Source organism: Thalassophryne amazonica, chromosome 3 (assembly GCF_902500255.1).
Source record: "Thalassophryne amazonica chromosome 3, fThaAma1.1, whole genome shotgun sequence".
Taxonomy (NCBI): domain Eukaryota; kingdom Metazoa; phylum Chordata; class Actinopteri; order Batrachoidiformes; family Batrachoididae; genus Thalassophryne; species Thalassophryne amazonica.
The window spans coordinates 105,461,655-105,487,765 of NC_047105.1; the positions used below are offsets into that span (position 1 = coordinate 105,461,655).

Here is a 26,111-nt window from a genome sequence, read left to right on the forward strand (position 1 = left end):
AAACTTCTAGATAAAACTCGTTGAAAATGACCAGCTTAATTTTGTCAAAGCCAGACAGACCACAAACAAAGCATCATACTGCGTGATTAATGTGCACTTGTCACTGCTTTGATGTTAAAATGCTTTCCTTGTGACTCATAGAGGACAATATGTTTCTCAGTAGTAGCTTTACACATTTCGCTTACTGCCGCAGAGAACAGGTAAATGTGTTTGTCCACAACAGCTCTGCTTTTTTGCATCAAAGTGTTAAATATTTGGTGGATACACAAGAAATGAAGCAATAGATGTGTGTAAGATGATTTTGACCGTCTAAGCACCTTCCTTGGCTTCACCCTCATCTGATGATGTATTGACAGTGGTGTGAAGGTTCAGCCAGAGAAAGGCAGACCTCTGCAACTGCACAACACAAAAGGCTCATTTATGTTCCACTTACAAAGGTAGTAAATCTATCTGTACATTTCAAAGGGTGTAACCATCGCTGCCCACATACTTCCACACATCCTTTATGTTGTCTTGGACTTTAAGAAAAAACATACAGTACTTGGCACTGCAGCTCATCTTCAAAGTTTCTGTCGTCATCAGACATAGTGACTGTTAAAGAAGTTCTAATAATGTTTCTACCAAAAATGAAAAAGGCAGCAGTGTGCAGTGTCTGAGGAGCCATAAAATACTCCACAACAAGATTATGAGCCTGATTTACTTAAGGTTTGCATGTTTAAAAAAATTATGCAAACTCCTTATCACATAAAAATAAAGCTGTTCTACTAATAGTGTGCACTGAGAATTGTGTCTTTCAAACAAGCAAACTAACACGTATAGCCCATTTCATATGCTTCCCATTCCAGCACCACTGTTGTGGACAGCTCCAGCTACGAGTACAAATAAAACTGACTCAAATCTATGTCTTTTTCAGTGTCATTCAATTAATACGTGATTCAGTTCATGTTCTATGAAAAGCACACCAATGTTGGAATATATATATATATATATATATATATATATATATATATATATATATATATATATATATATATATATATATATATATATATATATATATTTTCTTTATCCGTTTACTCCAATCAAGGATCATGGGGGTGGGGTTAGTGGGGCGGAGCCTATCCCAGCAATCACAGGGTGAGAGATAAGGTACACACTGCCTATTGCAGGGCCATGTGAGGTGATGGTCTAGTGGTTAAGGCATTGGGCTTGAGACCAGAAGATCCTCTGTTCAAATTCCAGCCTGACTATAAAATCACTAAGTGCCCTTGGGCAAGGTCCTTAATCCCCTAGTTGCTCCCGGTGTGTAGTGAGTACGTTGTATGGCAGCACCCTCACATAGGGGTGAATGTAAGGCATTATTGTAAAGTGCTTTGAGCATCTGATGCAGATGGAAAAGGCTATATAAATGCAGTCCATTTACCATTTATTTACCACATATATAAACAGACAAATACATTCATGCTCACACCAACAGTCAACTTAAAGTCACCAATTCATTTAATTTGCATGTGTTTGGAAGTGGGAGAAAGCCAGTGTACCCAGAGGCAACCTATATGAACACGGGGAGAACATGCAAACTTCACAGAGAGAGGAGCACACGGGAAGTGATTCGTTTATATATATATATATATATATATATATATATAGTTATTTGATATATATATGGCAATATGATGTCACTATGTCCCACTTGCGCAAGCTTTTGCTGTGGCTTCAATTTACGATAAAATTAAAATACAATAGTTTTTGTTTTCTATTTTTTAAAATATACTACAGTGGTGGGAATATGAAAAAAATGTGTTTTATTTTGTGTATAACTACAGAAAAAAACTCAATTGAAATTCATTTTGCACTTATGGGCATCAACACATGCAAAATCCTCATTTTATTGCTGCTGTCTTCGTTATGCTCACAAATTGGGGACTGAGCGCCTTGTATGGAAGCACCCTGGCATCGGTGGTGTGTGTGTGTGTGTGTGTGTGTGTGTGTGTGTGTGTGTGTGTGTGTGTGTGTGTGTGGTGTGTGTGGTGTGTGTGTGTGTGTGTGTGTGTGTGTGTGTGTGTGTGTGTGTGTGTGATGGGTGAATGTGAGGCATCAAAGTGAGGTGCTTTGAAAGTCATCATGAAAGTGCCATTTAAATGCTGCCCAATTACCATTTATGCCATTAACTGATCACCCGTAAAACGTTCACTAACCCAACGTGAAAATTTTTACATTGTCACAATGTCGTCAAAGTTACTGGTTGTTCTGATCCACTTCATCCATATGTGCAAGCTTTCAAAAAAATTGGTACAAATATGGACAAAAAGTACACATAGTGAAAACAGAAGCCCCACCTGTATTCATATTTGATGTTAAGCATAAATGAGCTTATAGAAGGAAGGCTCCACAGAGAAGGGAATATATATTTCCACCAGGAGAAGTGGGAGATAATGAGAGAAGTAAAATAATAAAATAAAATAAAGATGGGAGAAAGTGACATAGTGCCCTTACATGGTAGGATGCCCTTTCCTCTCTGTCCAAGGGTCGAGTGACGTACATCTTTCCATGGATAGGATCTATGTTGTAGACATCACTGGGGGGTTGATCAGCACCGGCTCCGGTAATACTGTAACGGATTCCAATGTCCTGGTCCTGATCAGAGCGGATCTGTTGGTAGATAAGTTCAAACAAAGTAAATCAAAAGAGATATTTGATACAAATATATTACCTGTACCTACACAAAATAACATAAAATAGGTGCTGCATTGTTGCATAATAAATGCAAATTAGTGATCACCAACAAAAAAATAGAACAAACCAAAGCTTTGAGTGTTTTTAGTAAATTAACCAGGAGTGTTTGTTATACACTCTGATGACAAATTCTTGTGCTGCCTTTTGTGGTAATACTTTGAACCTGCAATCACAGAGCTTCAAAGACATACTACAAAATGTAGAAAACAAGATGTCTTTTAACAGTGTGTTGAGTTTTAAAATGTTGCTTAATGCAAATGTATGCACAGAGAGCATGGAATGGCTGCTCATCACATCATCTGAGAGATTCAACAGCTGCAGAGAGGATAAAAAGGAGGATACTGTTAATTTATTCTGTTAACAGATCTGCAGAAACCTGTGGGTGACAGTTTAAGATCTGCATGCAAATGTGTTCAACTTTGCTGATGGTAGAGCTAGTATGCTAGTAAACACAAATACTGTAATGTGCCAGACTTATGTGACATTCCCCAGTCCAACTCTTTTAGTATTAGTTTAGGAAATCATGATGCTTCTGGAACACCTTCCAGCAATGTCATGGTCTGTACTACAATTCTACAAGGAAACACAAAGGATTACCATCATACATGTTAAAGTTTGTGATGGAAAAAGCACAGGTGTCCATCTATCTATAAAGCAAGAAACATCTGTGTGTATGTGGCTCGCATATCTCTCTATTTGGCAGAACAAACTCAGCTTTCAGATGTAGCTTGCACATAGCACAATGATGTGCATCCTTTATTATAAAAATTTTGGGAATTAATTTTCAAAACCTTTATTTTGATTAACATTGTGACATTCGTACTTCCAAGATGGCATGGCTCACTGATGTTACTGGTAGCAAAGTTAAACAACATCAGATAGCTCATGTTGCTTGCACCGTTTCACAATAAACGTAACGTTTAATGCCAGCATCCCAGCAAATAGCTTTACTGTGAAACACTTTCTGTCAGTGTTCCTTGCGTCTGAGTTTAACTTGAAAACAGTGAGGAGATGTTTGCTAAAACCCATTTTTTGCTAACACCAACAAATTTCCCAATATTTGTACATTTCAGTAAGTACATAATCTGAATAAAATCGTATATTTTCCCACAATTTGTACAACGTTTCAGTAAGAATGAAATTGTATATTTGATGTGAGTTCAAGTTTAAATAAACCGTGTTTAGGAGGTGGAGATTTGCTGTTTCAAATATTCTACATATTCTGTCTCTTCCAATAACCTGTTTAATAGAAATCATTTCATTTTAATATAACTGATAATAAAACTGATTTTTTTTAAAACAATATGGACTACTACATTCAAGTAATAATACAACATAAGTACACCTCTTTGTACATCCAAAATTCAAACAGCCTCATTCTGTTGTGTGGGCCGCCAGAAGAGGAGGTACTGCTGGCCCACCACCAGAGGGCGCCCTGCCTGAAGTGCGGGCTTCAGGCACGAGAGGGCGCTGCCACCACGGACACAGCCAGGGGTGACAGCTGTCACTCATTATCTCATGACAGCTGTCACCCATCTACACTTCATCATACTACTCCATAAAACCCGGACGTCATCTCCACCTCATTGCCGAGATATCATCTACCTGTGAAGGTAATTCTCTGCTAAACTGAAAACACTGACTAATAGTCTGAACTTCTTTGCAGCCGTTTTCCTGTAAGTGTTTCCTTATCTGTGGGATTGGCGTTTGGTGTGATCAGCGACGGCTTCGCTTCACACCCCAACCAGATAAGTGGTTAACAGGAGCTGCATGAGTGTGTGATTAGAGGTGGAGGTGACTTTCCACCTTCTGACTGTTTTTCTTACTGGGCGTGCACACACCCACATCTCACTGTTTGTGCTCCTCACCAGCAGTACCAGATCCGACAGTCGGGGACGGTGATCACCTGGGAATTCGGGACTTGGCGGCTCCAGTATTCACCAGGTTCGGTGGCGGCGGAAATCGTGTGGTTCCGGCTCTTCTCAGGACAGACGTCTTCTATCCTCGAGCCTGCCCACACGTCACCTTTGTGTATTGACTGCTATCATATTCTGAGATTGTCTGTATAGTCGTTGTGCACATTCACAACATTAAATTGTTACCTTTTGGCTCATCTATTGACCGTTCATTTGCGCCCCCTGTTGTGGGTCCGTGTCACTACACTTTTCCCAACACATTCATGAGAAATCTACTTAAGATCCCAATTTCCTATAGGAATACAAACTTCCTATGGACACTGTAATAGTGGGGGAAAAATAAAAAGGGCTTTTCGAACATCTTGAAATTCCAGCCACAATTTGAACAAGACAATGGCCCAATGATGGAATATCCAAGTTCATGTTTTTCCATGGTATAGGCAAGGTTATAATGGTTGTAACAACACTCATACTTTCTGATGTTTTGGAAAACTGAAAATTCTCATGGGTAAAGACACCATGTTACCACGCTCAGACTCTTAGAGATTCTCGGGATACATTAGATAACCTCAAGTGCCTTAAATCTGCACTGTGTGGTTGGTCAGCACAGGTCTTTATGAATTAACAAATTTTCAAACATTGTGAAAATCACACCACAAATACAGAATATCCCAGTTCATCTCAGGCACCATAACAGACTGCCTAAGTGTTTCCAAGATAGAGACAAGGCTTCAAACTGTGATGTACCAGCAGGGCTTAATTTGAGGGGGAGCAAGCCAGAGCGCACTCCGGAACCTCGGACGCGCGCTCCGGAACCTCTGACGTTGGCTCCACCAGCTATTTATACTGGATCCATGATCCGCCACCTCTCTTGACTAACAAAATATTTTAAAAAAATCACTGCGATTGCTCTCACTGCCAATCACACCGCCGCCCACCTGTGCTTGCGCCAAATCTGGCAACAGGTCCGGAGGCTACGCTTGCTGTTTTGATCCGGATGTTGACCACAGCCGCAGAGCTCCGTGGCCACCGAGAGAGGACTTGGATTCTTTGCGGGTCCCGCATCTGTACCCCCGGAGGCAGTGAGTGAAGGGAGAGCCGCACATTGTGTTCTGCATGTGTCTGTTTATAATCTTCTCTCACAGAAGAAAAAAGAGAGTGTTTACACAAGAGAGAAAAGTGAGAAAATGTTAATGCCTGTTTGAGAAAAGTGTGGTGAGGGGTTTTACAGCCTTAAAACACCTATAATAAGTGTAAAAAATAGCGCTATTTCGCTCTGCTTGGGTGGACTTTCGCTGCAAAAATTCGCCCCAGTGCGTCATCAAATAGGAGGAGCTTCCATTACGCTCGGCGTCAAGTCATCATGACGGACCTTTCACACGGAGCGAGTTGTTGTGAAAAGCTCCCAATACAGAGAGTATCATTATTTGCTGCAGGAGCTGCGTCTGGATGACGGCTGCTTTCAGTGGTCCTTCCGCCTCTGCGGGACCCAGTTTGAGGACCAACTGTCCCATTCACGCGCGCACATGTAAACAATAAAAAAAAAAAAAGAAACTCCGCTGCTTGCTGCAGCTCGCTCTTCCCCCAAAAAACTCTGTCATAATTGTGTTTAGAAACCAGTCACCATTTGTTTTATTATACATCTGTGTAGTTAATTAATAAAATATTCTTCACACAGACGATTTGCTCGTGCGCGCACGTAAAAAAAGACAAAAAGAAAAAAGAAAGAACGAAACTCTGCTGCTTGCTGCGGGGCTGCTCCTCGCTCTTTCCCAAAAAAACTCTGTCATAATTGTCTTTAGCAACCAGTCACCATTTGCTTTATTATACATCTGTGTAGTTAATAAGTAAAATATTCTCCATGGATGATTCCCTGCGCGCGCACGTAAAAAAAAAAAAAACAGGAAAAAGAAACTCCGCTCCCGCTGCTGTGGTGCTGCTGCTCGCTCCAAAAACTCTGTCATGATTGTGAAATAAAGGACAAAAGAGACATAAGTCCTGCTCACAGGCTACTACGAGATACAGGACATGTTCACATCTTCAGTCAAACTCCAGACATCTCCACATCACTACATATTCAGTCCCTGATTGGTCATCGCGGTGCGAAGAGACAAAAAAGTTCAGATTTTTCAACTTGGGGAGGAGGGCAACACGACGTGACGCGACGCAATATCATGCCACAAACGCGCAAAACACTCAAAATCGCTTCACTTGCGTCGCGCTGCATGGTTTGGCGCCAAACCACGTCCTTACATAGGGATTACATGGCAACCTGTGGCTGCAGTCGCTCGCGTCGCGCCCGGTGTGAACGGGAGAATGTAACTCCCGCGATAAACGAGGGACCACTGTACATCATTAAACAGGAATTTGTACTCTATCCGGATTTGGTGTGACTTGTGTTATTAGGCCTACAATACATGCCCAGTTTTTTTTTCGGTGTGGAGCACAGCGTTGTTCGCAAGCCCCCCCCTCTGCCCTTCTTTTTTTTTCTGCACCGGAGCCACCCATCCTCTGGGCTCTGGGAACTCCCACTTTACAAATTAAGCACTGTGTACCAGGATGCATATCATTCGAGGTGCATGCTTTTCATGGCTGTAACAACACTAGTGCATTCTGATGCTGTGGCAAATTGTCACCTGTGAAAACTCTCATGCAGTGGTGGCACAGTTCTGCTAGTCCCCTAACCGCTAATTAGCAGAGCTAACTTTTTTGCTAGCTGATTAACTTTTCAGCTAACTTTGAAAACCATCAGCGGACCAATTAACTTCTGATAAAATTTAGTTACGATAACTTTTAGACCACTAATATCTTTTTGCGAGCATAGTGAATAAAGCTTAACAGTTAAAAACATTTATAAAGCTTGAAATCATGCATTTTAGTTCCTGCCTGTTACATGTTTTGTAGCAGACAGACAGCTGTGAGAGGTAGAGCTCAATCCTCTGCCAGCAGAGGAGACGTGGCTACCAGAGAGAAAGGAAGAGAAGAAAAAAAAAAGACTTATGGTTAAAATTTTAAACAAACTAATTCCGGACATGTTATCAAAATTAACGTTACCTCTGTCGTTTTTACAAAGTAAAAATATCAGCTATATGTTTTAGTTTTAAAATAATGCACTAATTTTGAAGGTTTGAGCATTTGCAGACACACATGCCAAAAGGCATTATGGAAAAATGAGCTTCCTGTCATCAGTGGTGGTTAGTAAAAAAAACTATATATATATTACAAATAAATCTGTATTTGTAAATATGTATTTTTTATTTGGAAAAAAAGGCAATTTGAAAACTGAAAATTCTGTTTGTTAAGTGTGATTAAGCACATATAGTAAATGTGTGGCAACTGGTATTCACACTCCCATCCAGTAGATGGCAGTTTTCATGGCAGTGTGAATACCAACACATTTTTTTACAAATGAAAGAAAAAAAAGGCATATTTACAAATCTAGATTTATTCGTAAAAAACAATGCAGATGTTACAGCAACTTAAATAAATAAATAAACCGACCAACCCCACTGGTGACAGGAAGCCCATAATACCTTTGGGCATGTGTATATGTAAAACTAACGTTTTGATTAGCTGTTCCCACCACTGCTCTCATGCATCAAAGAAACCATCATGTCACACTCAGACACTTGGAGATTCTTGGGACATATCTGATGAGGCACTTGAAGCCCTCAACTGCCTTAAAGCTGAATTACTGTATGTGGTTGGTCAGCTTAGACCTCCTCTCCAGGCATCCTGTGAAAATCCCATCACAAATATGGAATATTATGGTTCATGACAGACACCGTCCTGACCCCTCTACAATTTTCCAAGGTATAGATAAGGTGTCCAAGGGTGACCTTCTGGGATGCATATCCATGAAAGTGAGAACAGGGATTAAGAGGTGGCTCACACCTAAAGCAGTGAATAAAACCAAACAGAAGCTAACTCCTGCATTGTTTTTGACCCGAAGACAAAGGAGAAGTAAAACTAAATAAAAAAAGTTTTGGGGACCCCCACAAGCAAAAGAACAAGACAAATACAAAAATAACCACATCAATCACTGGAGCTTCAGCTCTGAAAAATGTCTTCATGTCCTGAAAGCTAAACTTACTTTGATGTACTTGACACTCTAAAGGTGAAAACAGAAAGTACTGTAGAGCAAGATGAATACTTTAAATCTACCTCCAAACTTTCACGGTCTGATCTGGCTTTTGGTTGTCTTACCCTTTTATGTCCCCACAAGACCTTGATCACTGGTGAGCAGCCAGTGTTGTAGGGGTTTCTGTCTCAGTCATGTGAGACTAATTCACTCTTATTCTCAGTTACCTTTGGTTGAATCACAATATCTCGACATGCTTGAAGCACCTTTAACTTTGGTTATTTTATACAAGACTCAACATGTGACATTTAAAGAGTGACACGTTTTACTGTGTACAAGCCTCCATCTGTGTGCCGACACTGACACAGCAATAATTATATCAGTTTTTCGCTGACAGAAGACAAAAAAGAGCAATTGAACGAGAGTCAGAGTGAGTCAGTTAGCATACAGCATTACATTCTACAGCACTGATTTGCAATATGCTCCAAGACATTTTCTACATCGTCACACAAATGGTACACTTGTAATTTGACATCAATATTGAATGTGCTCATCTGTATCCTCAGGAATAATAATTATTGATAACCTGCCTCCGCAATTTTCAACAATTTTTCCTTTCTCAGGCTGCCTCTAGGATGCTGGACCTTTGGAATCTGACCAACTTAAACCCAATCAAACATTAATGTCTCACATAGCCATAGTTATGGCATGGATTTTAGGGTGAAATCTCTCCCAGTTATATCACATCCCACAACCTCTGCAGTCCAGTATCATGTTTTTTTTTACATCCTCCTGTCATGAAATGATTCAAATTTTCATGACAGGGTTTTTTTTTAACTCACTATTACTAACCCTAACCATAACTTAACCCTACTCCTTCCCCTAACCCTAACCATAACCAAGTCTTTGCCACCACACCAATTCTATGACTGCACCATTGACTTGCTCCCCAGTACCAGTCCCCCAAAGAGCAAGTTGTACTCTTTGTCTATGCCTGAACGTCAGGCTATGAATGAATATATCCAAGAATCCCACGTCGCTGGACTAATCTGCCTATCCTCCATTTTCATGGAGAACAAGGACAAGACTCTTCGTCCCTGCATAGACTACAGGGCCTCTGCGTTCAAGATGTTGAAGGGCGCTAGAGTGTTTATAAAATTGGATCTGCGTAACACCTATCATTTAGTTAGGATAAGGGAAGGGGATGAATAGAAAACAACTTTTAACACACCCACCGCACATTATGAGTATTTACAACCCCAATTCCAATGAAGTTGGGACGTTGTGTAAAATGTAAATAAAAACAGAATACAGCGATTTGCAAATCCTCTTCAACCTATATTCAATTTAATACACCACAAAGACAAGATATATAATGTTCAAACTGATAAACATTATTGTCTTTGTGCAAATATTTTCTCATTTTTAAATGGATGCCTGCAACATGTTTCAAAAAAGCTGGGACAGTGGTATGTTTACCACTGTGTTACATCATCTTTCCTTCTAACAACACTCAATAAGCATTTGGTAACTGAGGACACTAATTGTTGAAGCTTCGTAGGTGGAATTCTTTCCCATTCTTCCTTGATGTACGACTTCAGTTGTTCAACAGTCCGGGGTCTCCATTGGCGTATTTTGTACTTCATAATGCGCCACCCATTTTCAATGGGCGACAGGTCTGGACTGCAGGCAGGCCAGTCTACATTGTCTTGCTGAAATAAGCAGGGATGTCCCCTAAAAATACGTTGTTTGGATGCAGCATGTGTTGCTCCAAAACCTGAATGTAGTTTCAGCATTCATGGTGCCATCACAGATGTGTAAGTTGCCCAACTAACACACCCCCATACCATCACAGATGCTGGCTTTTGAACTTCGCGCTGGTGACAATCTGGATCGTCTTTTTCCTCTTTTGTCTGGAGGACATGACATCCATGATTTCCAAAAACAATTTGAAGCGTGGACTCATCAGACCACAGCACACTTTTCCATTTTGCGTCTGTCCATTTCAAATGAGCTCGGGCCCAGAGAAGGCGGCGGTGTTTCTGGATGTTGTTGATGTAAGGCTTTCACTTTGCATTGTAGAGTTTTAACTTGCACTTGTAGATGTAGCGATGAACTGTGTTAACTGACAATGGTTTTCTAAAGTGTTCCTGAGCCCATGCGGTAAGATCCTTTCACAATGATTTCGGTTTTTAATGCAGTGCTGCCTGAGGGATCGAAGGTCATGGGCATTCAATGTTGGTTTTTGGCCTTGCCGCTTACGTGTAGAAAGTTCCTCAGATTCTCTGAATCTTCTGATTATATTATGACCTGTAGATGATGGAATTCCTAAGTTCCTTGCGATTGAACATTGAGAAACATTGTTCTTAAACTGTTGGACTATTTTTTTCACGCAGTTGTTCACAAAGTCTTGCTCCTCGCCCCATCTTTGCTTGTGAAAGGCAGAGACTCGGGGATGCTCCTTTTGTATCCAATAATGATACTCACCTGTTTCCAGTAACGTGTTCTTTGAATATTCATCAACTTTTCCAGTCTTTTTTTGCCCCGTCCCAACTTTTTAAAATGTGTTGCAGGCATCCATTTCAAAATGAGCAAATATTTGCACAAAAACAAAAAAGTCTATCAGTTTGAATATTAAATATCTTATTGTTGTGGTGTATTTAATTCAATACTAGTTGAAGAGGATTTGTAAATCATTGAATTCTGTTTTTATTTACATTTTATACAATGTCACAACTACATTGGAATTGGGGTTGTAGTAATACCCTTTGGCCTAACAAATCTTCCCACGGTTTTCCAAAACTTAGTCAATGGTGTACTACTAGAGTACTTGAATAAATTTGTCTTCATTTATCTAGATGACATCCTGATTTACTCCCCTGATGAGGAGACACTCTCAAAATGTGTGTACGGTACTTCTACGGTTACTACAAAACCGTCAACGTGGAGAAATGTGAGTTTCAGAAGCCCACAGTGTCCTTCCTGGGGTTTGTGTTAGCTGAGGGTGAGATCAGAATGGATCCAGAAAAGGTCATGGCTGTGGCAGATTGGACCCCGCACCTGTAAAGAAGTCCAGAGGTTTCATGAGGAGCTTTAGCTCAGTGGCTTCACCGTTACACAATCTTACCTCCTCCCATGGGTTATTTTACTGGACCCTAGAGTGTGATGATATATTTCGGACACTAAACAAAGCTTCACTGCCACCCCCGTGCCACTCCTCCTGGAATTATATCATAGCCAAATCTAGGACAGTCCAAATCATCATCTCATACAGTTAGCTGCGGAGTGCCTTCAAGGGTTGGTCCTTGGGCCGAACCTTTTCATCATCTACATGCTCCCACTCGGTCAGATAATCAATAAACACAAGGTTTCTTTTCATTGTTAAGCAGATGACACACAGCTGTATATAAAAATGGACTCCACTCCCACCACAGTTCTGCCATCTGCACTTCACTGTTGCCTGGAGGAGATAAGGGCATGGATGGCTGACAACTTTCTTCAACTGAACAGTAGTAAAACAGAAGCCATCCTTATTGGTACCCCTCACCAAACCCAGTCCTTCTCAAACCTAAACAGTATCTCGATCTTTGACCATAACATTTTCCTGTCCTCATCCGTTACAAACCTTGGTGTCAGATTTGATTCACATCTCACATTCGACTCTCACATCCGTCACCTCTGCAAGGTCTCTTTCTGCCACCTTAAAAATATTACAAAACTCCGTCCCTCCCTCTCCCAATCCGACGCAGAGAAGTTGATCCATGCCTTTGTCTCCTCCAGATTGGACTACTGTAACGCCCTCCTCGTCGGGATCCCTGGCAAAAGTCTACAAAAGCTGCAGCACATTCAGAACTGTGCTGCCCAGGTCCTGATGAGGAGGCGCAAATATGATCACATCACTCCAGTACTCAGAGCCCTTCATTGGCTGCCCATTCAACAAAGAATTCAGTACAAACTCTGTCTCCTTACACACCAGTGCATACATGGAACTGCCCCTGCCTACCTTAGTGAATTCCTCACACCACACACCGCTCCAAGAACCCTCCGCTCCACCACGTCCACCTACCGCTTGCACCAGCCCAGATCCAAGCTCTCCACCATGGGAGACAGGGCCTTCTAGGCAGTCGCCCCACAGCTCTGGAATGCCCTTCCAGAGACCCTGAGGGCCCCACAGAGTGTGGGGGCATTTAAAAAAGGCCTCAAGACATTTTTATTTAAAAGGGCCTTTTAAAATGTTAAAAATGTTAAAATGTTTAAAATGTTATGATTTTATCTGTGTGGTTATGTTTTATGAATATATTTTATTGTTCTTGACCCTGTATACTGTTTGTTTTTAGTCTCTCCTCTGTAGCACTTTGAGATTCCATGGAATGTAAAGTGCGTTACAAATAAAATGTATTATTATTATTATTATTATTATCATATGTATTAGTTCATTTTATGAGAGAGATGCACCCCCTGAGGATAAACCCAACCCTTCTGTGCACAGTGCCCATCTTTGCACTCAGTTTACACTGTTATTAGATACTAATTGTTACGTGTCGGACGCGGCGGGGGACCGACCAGCGTTTGAAGTAAGACCCAGTATAAAATAAGCAGAGCACGGTACAAAGGATAACAGAATTTAATAACATAACAGTGATGTGCAGAATTACAAACAAATAAGTGCGCGGTCTGGCGTGGTGGAATAGCGGTGCGCTCCCAGCAGCACAAACGGTCCGGAGCCAGAACAGTTCGGACCCAAGGACCCCGCCGACACCCCCCAGGTGGCCGCGACCAACCGAGTCTGTGAAAGAAGACACCATCATGTGAGTCCACACTCCACACACAGAGAGACCACTCAAAGGTGTACACAAACAGCAAACACTTCCTGGCTTAATCACTAATCAGCTTCCCACCCTGCAGGCATGGAACACCCAGTTCAATTCTCCACTGCAGTGGAAGCTGATTAAACGACTATCATATCAGCTCAATATAATAAGGTGTGAGGGACACCACATTTACTGACTGTACTTATGTTAGTCACAAAACCTAAAGTACCTCAGGAAGTGTGCTGACGAGCGTGAGACCTCACCCCCTCCTCTTTCACAGACCATGGCATCAAACCTGGTGGTCTCTGCATCCATGATGATGAGATGGCTCTCTAGACGACGATCTCACCCGTCTGGTCACAAGGTCGAGTCTCTGGCAAATACACACTGTGTACTCCAGACTTAAATGCAACCATGCCCCAATCCATAAAGATGCACCACAGCTGTGAGTCCTGACAAGCTGCACATGACCAGCCTCAGGTGACCAGGGTGAGGTCCTGATAACTCAGCCACACAGCCACTCAGTCCTGAACGCATGCCACCTGGAAGGAAAAACAAAAGACAGAAAACAGAAGACAGAAACAAAAGGCAGCCAGGCACCCCCAGCCATACAACAGCACCCCACCCTCACGGGAAGCCTCCTGGCGACCACACAAACCTGGCCCAGGAGAAACACCCCCCTCCAGGGACCATGGCTGGAAACAGTATCTGCATTCATCCTCCAACTGAATCTTCATTTAACAGAACTGTTGACGTCTTCACCTCTGACTGCATCTTTGCCTTTGTTTCTGTCAATCAATTTGCACAGGTGTGGCCAGGAGTTCTTAAACCTGTGCGGTCAGCCTTTGTCCAACCATGTTTAAAGTCTGTTTAGTCATAACACAAAAAAGACAAACACAAACAACCAAACCACCCCCCCCCTCCCCAGAGGACCGTCCCATCAAACCCCGGGAAGAGGAGAAAAGAAAAACACAACCCAAACTTAAGCTTGCAAACAAAAAACACTAACACCCCCCCCCCCCCCCGGACGACATGTAGGGACCAACACCCCCCAGAGGACATCCCGCCAGCTCCAGGAGTAATAACCACAGCCGAGGTCCCTCTGGGATCCAAAGTCACCCACAGGGACTCCCAGCGCCTCCCAGAGGACCGTTCCATCAAACCCCAGGAGACGCCCCCCCCCTCATGACTAACGGACCCAGCCCCGGCCATCTATGGCTAGATGGACCCACAGCCCTTTCCCCCCAGAGGACACCACAGTCACACCCTGAGGGCGGAAACTGGGGGGAAAAACAAAAGAGAAAAAAAAAACATACAAACAAAACAACCCCAACCCCACCCCCTCGGCGCAGTGGAAACTGGAAGTACGTCCAGTGTCAACCACGACTATACCCCAGAAGTCAACCGGGAGGAGTGGAACAGCGGTAATGGCAGACGGCACAAAACGGCGCCACCCCTCCGACTTCCAAACCAGCCACCAGCTGCGGGTATATTCCACTGCCCCAAACCTCAGCTACGCCGATGGCATACGGCTCAAAGGCGCGCTGAAGCCGGAGGTGGAACAGGGAATCAACAAAAAAAAAACACAAACCCCCCCCCCCTCTCCTCCCGGGTGCAGAGGTTACCTGGGAAACGCCCAGCATAACCAAACTGCACCACTCCAGCAACACCGACAACCTATGGCTCACACGGCTGGAGCCAGAGGAGAAGAGAGGGCACAACAAAAACAAAAAAAGAAAAAAAAAACCAACCCAATTACCCCCCCCATCACCCCCAGAGGACCGTCCCATCAAACCCTGGGAGGTGAAACCAAAAGAAATAAAAAGAAAGACAAACAGACTAACAAAGTTAACTGGGTCCTTTCAATGCTCCAGACAGACTGCAGGGTCACGACCCCAGAACACTAATAGTGTAGAAAATCCCACACAAAAACCAACTCAAAAAACACCCACAAAAAATGAACCAACACAAAACTAATCAGTGACTTATACCGTTAAGCTCAAACAAATGGAACACACCTGTTCCACCTTAAGAGCATTAACGGTAATGTGACTCAGTCACCAACAGGGGGAGCCAAAGTGCTAAAAATAAAAAACCCCTTTGGTAACCGAGAAAACAACTCCTGCTGCTTTCCCTGTGCGCAGCTATGTGTAACACACAACCAAAATGTGCTTCAACTAAATTACGCTGGAGCTGACACAACAGACGCAGAAGCTATTTTCACCCGGGGAGATGGGGCTACAACTGTAACAACAGGAAGCACAGCGACCCGTGCCACAGAGCTCCGCCGTGCGCGTTCACCCATTACAGACCCACTCATGCAGCTCCCGTTTTACCTCTTATCCGGTCGGAGTGTGACGCGAAGCCGTCGCTATTCACACTCCACAACAACCCACAGATAAGGAAACAACACAGGAACACGGCTGCAAGAGAGCTCAAATCAGTCTTCAATAATGGGTTCTCCGACGTGCACCATCCGGGCGGAGAGCACCCGCAACTGATCCGGATAACTTCTGACGTCTGCTGCCGCCTTCCCGGCACAGTACCGTCTCTGCTACCGCTGGGTCCGTGATGTAATGGCCAGAGACTACTGTTATGTGTCGGACGCGGGCGGGGGACCGACCAGCGTTTGAACTAAGACCCAGTATAAAATAAGCAGAGCACGGTACAAAGGATAACAGAATTTAATAACATAACAGTGATGTGCAGAATTACAAACAAATAAGTGCGCGGTCTGGCGTGGTGGAATAGCGGTGCGCTCCCAGCAGCACAAACGGTCCGGAGCCAGAACAGTTCGGACCCAAGGACCCCGCCGACACCCCCAGGTGGCCGCGACCAACCGAGTCTGTGAAAGAAGACACCATCATGTGAGTCCACACTCCACACACAGAGAGACCACTCAAAGGTGTACACAAACAGCAAACACTTCCTGGCTTAATCACTAATCAGCTTCCCACCCTGCAGGCATGGAACACCTAGTTCAATTCTCCACTGCAGTGGAAGCTGATTAAACGACTAACATATCAGCTCAATATAATAAGGTGTGAGGGACACCACATTTACTGACTGTACTTATGTTAGTCACAAAACCTAAAGTACCTCAGGAAGTGTGCTGACGAGCGTGAGACCTCACCCCCTCCTCTTTCACAGACCATGGCATCAAACCTGGTGGTCTCTGCATCCATGATGATGAGATGGCTCTCTAGACGACGATCTCACCCGTCTGGTCACAAGGTCGAGTCTCTGGCAAATACATACTGTGTACTCCAGACTTAAATGCAACCATGCCCCAATCCATAAAGATGCACCACAGCTGTGAGTCCTGACGAGCTGCACATGACCAGCCTCAGGTGATCAGGGTGAGGTCCTGATAACTCAGCCACACAGCCACTCAGTCCTGAACGCATGCCACCTGGAAGGAAAAACAAAAGACAGAAAACAGAAGACAGAAACAAAAGGCAGCCAGGCACCCCCAGCCATACAACACTAATACTGACAGGCACTTGGACATGCCCCAAATTGATCTGTGTTCTGTGGAAAAAGGGAAAAAGGTATCTTGGTGAAACCTTGGTATCTTTGATTGCACATCTAACACCAGACTCTTTGGATCTTGAAAACCATTAGCTGGATTATTGTGGTCCATGACAGGCTGCACAGGGATTATAGGTGTGTTTGGGATCATAAACCCAAATGCTGAAGAACGCTGGCACCAATTTCCTTCTAGTTTTATGGACCCTGGAGCAGAGTGTTCTATCTTTAGGGTATCAGATCGTATTGTCGTATCTGTGATCCAACCTCACCCTCAGGCTCAGAACACAGCGCTGCATTCATTCTTTTTTATTGGGACTGAAATATCACTATGGTTACAAATCAGAGGGAATAATCACAGTCAAATGAAGAAAAAGGAAGATTTGACTCTTTCTCTCCATCTTTCTCTTCCCCTCCTATGCAATTTTCCCGGTCTGTGGGGTTGCGGATCATGCATGAAAATGAAATTACTTCATCCGTTCAGCAGTGACGGCGGCTTCTGCATAAAATATCTCCCTGTTTGAACATGATACCCTCTCTCTTAGTTACGCACCCACGGTGTAGCAAAGGCAGCGGCAATCACTCTGCCCCCAGCTTCAATTCCTAAACTCGCATCACACAGGATCCACACATGGACCCTACAGGTGCAGGTGTAACATACAGTGTTGCATAACTCCTCCCACTCTCTGCCAGCTGTTCCACTTGGCATACACGTAGTCGCTTTACTATAACAACAGCACTTTGCAACTTAATTACATTCACTGTTCTCACTACGCCACCATCTGTCAGTCAGAGCAAGATTAGATTACAGCTAATATCATAATATAATTTGATCATTCGCCTTCATTATCATTATCAGTGTTTGCATAACGGACATATAATATGTAGTGGAACAGGAGGGTTGCACATCTCAGCAACAAGAACAAAGACTGAAATTACTCATAATCAATTCTGACCAGTTCCTTAATGATTAGTTAAGTACACAATGACACCCTGTGGTTCAATGAAAAGACATTCAATGCTCACACACACACACACACACACACACACACACACACACACACACACACACACACACACACACACACACACACACACACACACACACACACACACACACACACACACACACACACACACACACACACACACACGCTGTCAGCAAATAAGAAATGTGGACCTTTGTAGCCTTTTATTGAACAGAAATCTGCTTTTTTTCAGCAGAATTCTGCTTAAATACAAATTTAATGGCTTGTTCCAAATTGTAACATAATTCATTCATTTTCTATACCTCCTTATGGGCAATTTAAAGTTTCCAGTTCACCTATCCTGCATTTTTTGGATGTGGGATGAAGCCAGAATACCAAGGAAGGAAACTATGCAAATGCCACGCAGAAAAGCTCTAGGTGGGAATCGATCCCACGATCATCTTGCTGTGACGCAACAGTGCTAACCAATAATCCACCGTGCTGCTCGTGACATACGTCAATAGATTACAAAAAGTCCTTTCAAATTATAAATTCAGTTATAAATTAAAACAAAGTACCTCCAAACATGTCTTTCAGCTATTTGAAAATTGCCTTTCTGTCTCAAAAAAATTACACAAATTGCACTCAGTGTTTATGTTCTCATCATGCACATTTTAAACTCAAAATGACGGCAATATTGCCAGGAATAGAAAGCTATTTTATGTACTGCTGCTGCTACTTGAGTTTTCCAACTTGTGGAGATTTCCTTCTTCTACTTGCAAGCATCACAATTAAAATCTTAAAAATGTAAAATAAAAATAAAAAGAATGAGAGAAAGAAAAGGCGAGAAAAACCATGCCAGACTATTGGTTGCAGCTACACAGGTAGAGCTGCTTCTAGTTTACTGATGAGTTGACAATAATGGCTCTATTCTATTCTATTATTATATTTTATAACCCGTGCGATCATTAACATGTATTAAGTATTTGCTTCTATTATTTTCATCATATTATAATTTGTGTGTTTTCTTGTTTGTTCCACTACCCTTGCGAGACCAATTTCCACCAACCTTATTATGTGAATGTAGGCACACCTCAGAATTTCTTTGAAGACACCCCCCCCCCCCCCCCCCATCCCCCAACTGAGATCAAATGTCAACAAATTGGTTTATCTGTCTGGCTGTTTCCAAGCTCCTCCCAGGTACTTTGACCAATTTTCACCAAACTTGAGCATCAGGATATGCATGACAGTCAACCCAGAAATGACCTTAGAGCGTTTGCCTTGGCAAAATTCAAGGTCATTGGGTCAAAGGTCATACTTAGAACTTTTACTCCAATGTCCATCAAACATGATACATATTTGTAGGCAACATCAAATTTAACACAAGTCTATCACTGGGGTCAACATCACTGGGGTCAAAATTCAAAATGAATGTTTTTCACGCCAGTTTGCACCAAACGTGAGACACATAATGTAATAGGGTTGGGGAATTGATCAGAGTAGGTCAAATTTTTCAGTGGTCAGTGTTTGGGGACAAGGAAATTGGTGTGAAAGGTCAGACTTTATGCTTTTCACTTTGATTTGCATCAAATGTGGGACACATATGAAAGTTACTTTCCTAGGCAAGGTCAAATGTGCCAGAGGCCAGTCACTGGGGGTCAGGGTCATGAATGCCTGTGTGCTTGTTGGCTTCCTTCTCCCAGGTCATTTTGCTGATTTCTACCAAACTTGACATGTCAGTGAAGGTTGGCCTCAAAATTGCTGTGAAAAATTCTTTTTGGCAAAGGTCCAGGATTTAGATTTTCAACCCAGAGGTCAATCATTTGAGTGAAGGTCAAGGTCATTGGGGTAAATGTTAGTTTTCTGTAGCCATTACTGTCTTCATACTCACAGCTTCTATTCGTGTGTAACTCAAAGTACCTCTGGTAATTGAGAAATTACCAATCATGTGAACTATATAAACATGCTCAAAACAACAACACAAAAGTGATGTGCAGAGCAAAAAATTCTCATCAGGCTTAAGAATCATTCAAAAATTAATAAGAATTTTTAAAATCCTCTCCTCTACATCTGCTGCTTCTGCATTTAAAGTTTGTTGTGGAAGCATAAGACGTAGCTTGTAGTTGTGTATTTGTGCGTATTGAAGTGTTTGACAGTTGAGGAACTCGCTGTGTGCGCACCAATGCGCACATCAAAAGCAGCCTCTCTGTTAAATAATTCACAAGGCCGTCATGTGGCAAACACACACGAAATTTCCTCCTGCCACGGGTCTGTGCTTTTTCACTCGGACATGTGCACGGTTGTGTGTCATTGTGTTTGTGCGTGCGCCTGTGGGAGATCTGTCTCTTCACTGGAACTTCAGAGCTGAGGGTGTGCAGCGTAATCGCACAGGGAGCACAGGGGGGGCTTTTGCACCTCATGTGGCCTCTGCTTCCCTTTCCTGCGTAAAAATCGGACATGTTGCCCACCTGAGAGAAGACGTCACGTTATCTGATGCCTCTTAACGAAGACTCTTTATAGCAATGAAATGAATAAATGAAGATGCATGGTGTCTCAGAGTCCTGGGAATCCCATAAATGGCAGTTACTCAATTGAGCCATTTTGAATTGAATACTAATGACAAAACCCCTCCTCTCTCTGTCTCCCGATATCTCTCACTCCCTCTCATACTTAGAGAGCTCCTGGCAGATAGATTGTCTAATAATCACACTGAAAACAGCAGACAGAGGAAGATGCAGGGGACTTAACTGGCTAGCTGTCGTCTTCAGATCAGACCAGACGTCTGATAAGTGACCTATTTGTAGCTCTTCAAGAGTGATTTCCTTGATTACTGACAACCGCTGGAATCCTGCGAGACAAGCCATCAGCGTGAGAGGAAAGATAGAGAAGGACGGAAAGATGTCACATGAGAAAACAATAGGGAGTAGGTTGGAAAATTAGATGAATTAGTGTTCTGTTAAACTCCTCGGGGTGACGCACGGCACACAAACAGACGGGGATGGAAAGGAATACATTTCCATTTATTGAACAGTACGCCTGCCTGCCTAATTAGCACTCTGAAGATTCTGTCTGTCCAAATCACTTTTAATTCATCCAGCCTTGTATGATCACCCAATCTGCATAAACACTTTGATGTTTACATTAACAGGGACACATTCTGTTTGTTTTACTGCCCACTCCATGTCCAACAGCTCTGTCTTTTTCTACCAAAATGAACAAATGTAAAGAACAATCATGTGCAGAGCTGTACTTCATATTGTAAGGGCAGCTGAGAAGATCACAGGCAAAGACACATTATAGCACCCGCCTCACCTGCAAAGCCATCCACATTGCAGGAGATCCCACGCATTAAACTGCCTCTTCAGCCTGCTACTGTCAGGGAGGAGACTGCGGAGTCTCCGAGCCAGGACCAGCCGACGGAGGGACACTCAACTTCTTCCCTGCTCTTCCTCCATTTCCCCTGCTGCCCCCCTCACACACAAACTCTGGATCCTGGCCACCCCAGTCACTGACCTCTTAAGGTGGCTTGACACCTAGACAAATTTGATTCCTGCACTGGCACACAATCTGGCTTGCCAGTGAGTAAACTCGCTGTAAACTGTTGTAAACTGCGCATGAACTGTGCACGGCTGCGTGCCAGTGCACAAAGAAAATATTTCTTGAGCTAATCATGAACATTGCACAACCTATTCAAAAACACTGTGTCACTGTGTGTCAATGTGTTTTATTGAGCGCAGGGCATCTGAACAATTATGACGAGATGTTACATCTATAATAAACATAATTTTACAGATACATTATCTAACTCATAAGAAGGAATGAAAATGCAACTGTTTTACCAATCCCTTACTATATATTAAAATAATTACCTTTCAATCAAGATTACAAATGCGTTCTCCACCGCATGATGCACATGAGACAACCTGTAGCTGTAGATAATTTCTCTGTTTAGACTTAGACTTTCTTAATTGTCACTGCACAAAAACACAACAGTGTGTCTGGCAATGAAATGTCGTTGCTTGGCTACAGAAGTACACAGCAAAAACTGGAACAAGTTATAAATACCAATAAAATATATCTATATATATAAAAAATAGTGCAAACATAGCTAAATTTAAAAGTAGTATAAAAATAATTAAATATATATTCAGCAGCAGTGTCTGGAGCATTGCACAGATAGTATTGCACTCACGTTTTCATTAAACAGTACCAACAGTCTGGAGGAGGGCAGGGAAGTGGGGTTAAAGTGGCGTTTAACAGTCTGATGATCTGTGGAAAATAATTGTTTTTGAATCTGGCTGTTCTGCAGCGCATGCTGTGGAACCTCCTGCCAGAAGCCAGCGGGGAGAACAGTCCATGGTGGGGGCGGAGAGGATCCGGTGAGCTCTGGCTAGGCACCGCCTGTGGGCAATGTCTTGGATGGGGGGGGAGTGGAGTCCCACTCTGGGAGCAATGAGAGAATGGTTTCATCAGTCAAATTCTGAGAACGAATACGCCATCGGCTACGAAATGATTATTTTATATAGTGAGGCGTCAAGCTGGTCGCATTGGCAAGACGAATTGTGTGACACTGCAGAGCCAAAATTCACACAAGTGTCAAAGTGGCTTTTCTGAACATGTGAATGGGTGAATGCGAGGCATAATTGAAAAGTGCTTGAGCGTCTGATGCAGATGGCAAAGTGCTATATAAATGCAGTCCATTTACCATTTACTATTCACAAACACTTAACTTATCTCCAAGGATTGCTTATGCACTACATGCACTTTAAATTAGTTTGAAGAAGGTCAATGCTGAATCACTGCTCAGTTCACACAAGACATACTGCTACCATCAGGTACCTCACTGACCATATTCTACTGTGTACCGTATTTACATATTTATTGTATATTCTACTTTTGTGATAGCTCTGCACATAAGAGACTGTTCATGCTGTTTTTTTTTTTGTTTGTTTTACTCTGTATTGTCTGCGAGACTGAGAGTAACAAAATTTCAATTCTCAGTATGTCTTTGTGTGCATTGCAGAATTGGAAAAGTTGACTTGACTTGACTTCCTTTGGTTTTGCTGGTAGTGGTTTCCTTCCAGGACAAAACAATCACACAACAGGGAAGATACTAAAGGACAATGTGCAGCAGGCACCCTTGGGATCATTAAGGGTTACAGTGTGCTACTGGCTAATGACACATAGTAATGGGAATCTGTGGTTTACACGCTCCAAAATCCTCTTTTATGTCTCATCCACACTTAATGGTTTAGGACAGTGCTGTACTTTTTTGGCTTCACTGCTCTCTCTCTCTCTCTCTTTTAAGTTTATAGATCTTTAAAGGCTGTGTAACCTCATGTTCCCTTTAGGACACATCAAATGACCCCCACTGCCACAGGCTCAAGAGTCCCACCAGGACCCCGGGCATCATTCAACATCACAGCTCTAAGACTGGAAAGGAGACACTATAAACCGCCAACCGTCACCAACGGGATTAGGGAAAGGCCCGTGTTCTCTGTTGTTGTCACTGAGTGCCTCTGAGGGTCATAGCTTCCACCTGACACAAAGCAGCTCAGAGCACAACACAAGCATCATCCCCATGGTACAACTGAGGCAGATGTCATTCTTACGCGCAGCATCTACACCGTGTAATGAGCAAGAAGATTTTCAATCATTTGGCATGTTCTTCAAATGGTCAGGCGCAGTGTTGGTGGAATGCTCATGTGAGGACCAAGGGTGGGCACAACTAATGTCAAAGCCAGCTTCAATAACCACTGATTTGTTGGCAAGTTAACTGTGATAACACTAAACTGGTAAACTGCTGAAACATTTAGTTGAAGCTGACACTAGCTGCTAACCAGTAACTTTTATTATCTCAGCTGAGCTTTGGCTTGGATTTTTGACTCAAACATAGACCTAAATAATTGAAATGTTAATATGCTGAATTGTAAAAATTGAGGTTTCCAAAAAAGTTGAACGTGTCTTGCAAGGATGGAGACCCTGACTTCAAGAAATAGCCAGGTTGTAGCCAATTAAACTGTCTTTAATTGGATCTTGAAGCAGATCAGGGTTCGATACAGAGGTACTCAGTGCAGTAACAACAGTTATCAATCAAGCAATGGTTCAGAACACAGAGTTAGCAAATACCAGACAAAAGTGTGCAATAAATGGCAGGTAGGGCTCAGAGTCCAGGAGGAAATGGCATAGGTCAGTAAGTGGAATTAAACACAAGAGATAATTAACCACAAGGAAATCACAGCAAAAAGAAGAGAGCACAGACATTCAGGTGAGGACTTAGCAGGTCACAGGGTGTTAATTCAACTCAATTTCATTTCATTTATTTCATTTATATAGCACCAAATCACAACAAATCACAACAAAGTTGCCTCAAGGTGCTTCACACAAATAAGTTCTAACCTTACCAACCCCTAGAGTAGTGGTCACCAACCTTGTTACTACTGAAGGGCACCTGCCCTGCATGTTTTCTAACTCTCCCTGTTCCACTCCTATTAACTCTATCAGGTGTGCTTATCCAATCAACAGCTGGAAGACATCCATCCATTTTCTTCCGCTTCATCTGAGGCCCTGCTTTGTAACTTCAATATCCGTCAATCACAAACACTGACCATTATAAGCTTTTGTTCAAATCTGTATCTCAGGGGTCACCAACCCTGTTCCTGGAGAGTCCATGCCCTGTATGTTTTCCACATCAACCTAGTCAAGTCACACCTGTTTTTTTTGTTGTTGTTGTTAAAGTGGTGTCTTCCAGCTGTTGATTGGCTGAGCACACCTGATAGTTAGTTGCCTGAGAGTGGATCGGGAGAGTTAGAAAACATGCAGGGCAGGGGCCCTCCAGGAACAGGGTTGGTGACCACTACTCTAGAGCAATGTGTTAAATTTATAGAGGGATGTAATTATGGATATTGGTAATAAGTGTACAGTATCACATGAGGAAGCAACCAGAAATGAGACAGATGATGTCAAAATAAAATAGGAATAAACAGTGAATACCAAAAAATAAATTATGAACGTTGAATGTTAAGAAGTAAATACTTGAACACAAAAGAACACTAATACCCCCATCACACATACACCAACTGAGGCTGAATGGCATCAGAATGATACATCCGGTCACAATCAGGAAGCACTGAGGTGTGGTCTGAAGACAGATGGATGGCAGTCTATGAGCAGTCTACATATTCGGTCCTATTTTTGTGTTGCACATGTTCAAAACACTCTTGGCGCCATCAAGATGAGAGGCACATCTGACGGCGGTCTATGTGCTGTTTTTGTGTGATCTCATCACAGTCTATATATTCTGATGGCATCAAAACAGCATCTGAACTGATTTGATCGCTATTGATTGAGCTCTGAGATCAACTGGTCACAGCAAAGCTTGCCAGCATGTTGTGTCATGGATGTCCACCTCGACTGGACATTGGCCAGGGAGGGCAAAGGAAATGTTGATATGTAATAACATGTATGTGGCACACATTCATTGTGTGCAATGAATGTGAACAGTGCGCTATTAAACCGAAAGCACCGTGTGGCACTCCACCTCTCCATGGTCTCATGCGCAGTAATGCCTCATAGCGCACGTCAGGCATGGAGCTGAATGGATCTCACCACTGTAATATACATATTATTACTTTATCACCATCTAAACTCTGACAGAGGTGTGGCGTGGAACTGTATCCCAGACCATGACAATGTTATTAAACAGGAAACTCACTTCCAGCACAGAACCACAATCATTTCACAGTGCAGAGTGCAGAGGAACCAAACCACAGCCTGTGGTGAAAACCCTCTCACCTGGCTGCTGTGTGCTGTACATAACCACAGCATTTTGCTGTTATTAAATCTCATGTGATAATCCAACTGACATCACGTTGTACAGAGCTGTGTTGCTGATGTAAGCAAAAAAGAAATGAAATTTCGCTGGATAGGCCGCGTCTGATGCATGGTGTGACTGCTTGGCCCACTGCCAGCAAGCTTTCAGCAAAGGTGTCCAGTGGCATGCACCCACATGCACCTCATGGCATGCGTGCATGCTTAGTGGTTTATGCAGCCTTTATGAACGAACACACAT

General features: G+C 42.8%; 1 protein-coding gene across 2 annotated transcripts in view; it reads right to left on the reverse strand.

Annotated features, from left to right (window-relative positions):
- cdh4 (cadherin 4, type 1, R-cadherin (retinal)) overlaps window positions 1-26,111 on the reverse strand; it is a 1,030,104-nt gene that overhangs the window by 271,111 nt on the left and 732,882 nt on the right. For both annotated transcript variants that reach the window (XM_034167231.1, XM_034167233.1), the window contains exon 6: window positions 2,497-2,652. In XM_034167231.1, the coding sequence (XP_034023122.1) occupies window positions 2,497-2,652 (156 nt within the window). The remainder of the gene's footprint in view (window positions 1-2,496; window positions 2,653-26,111) is intronic.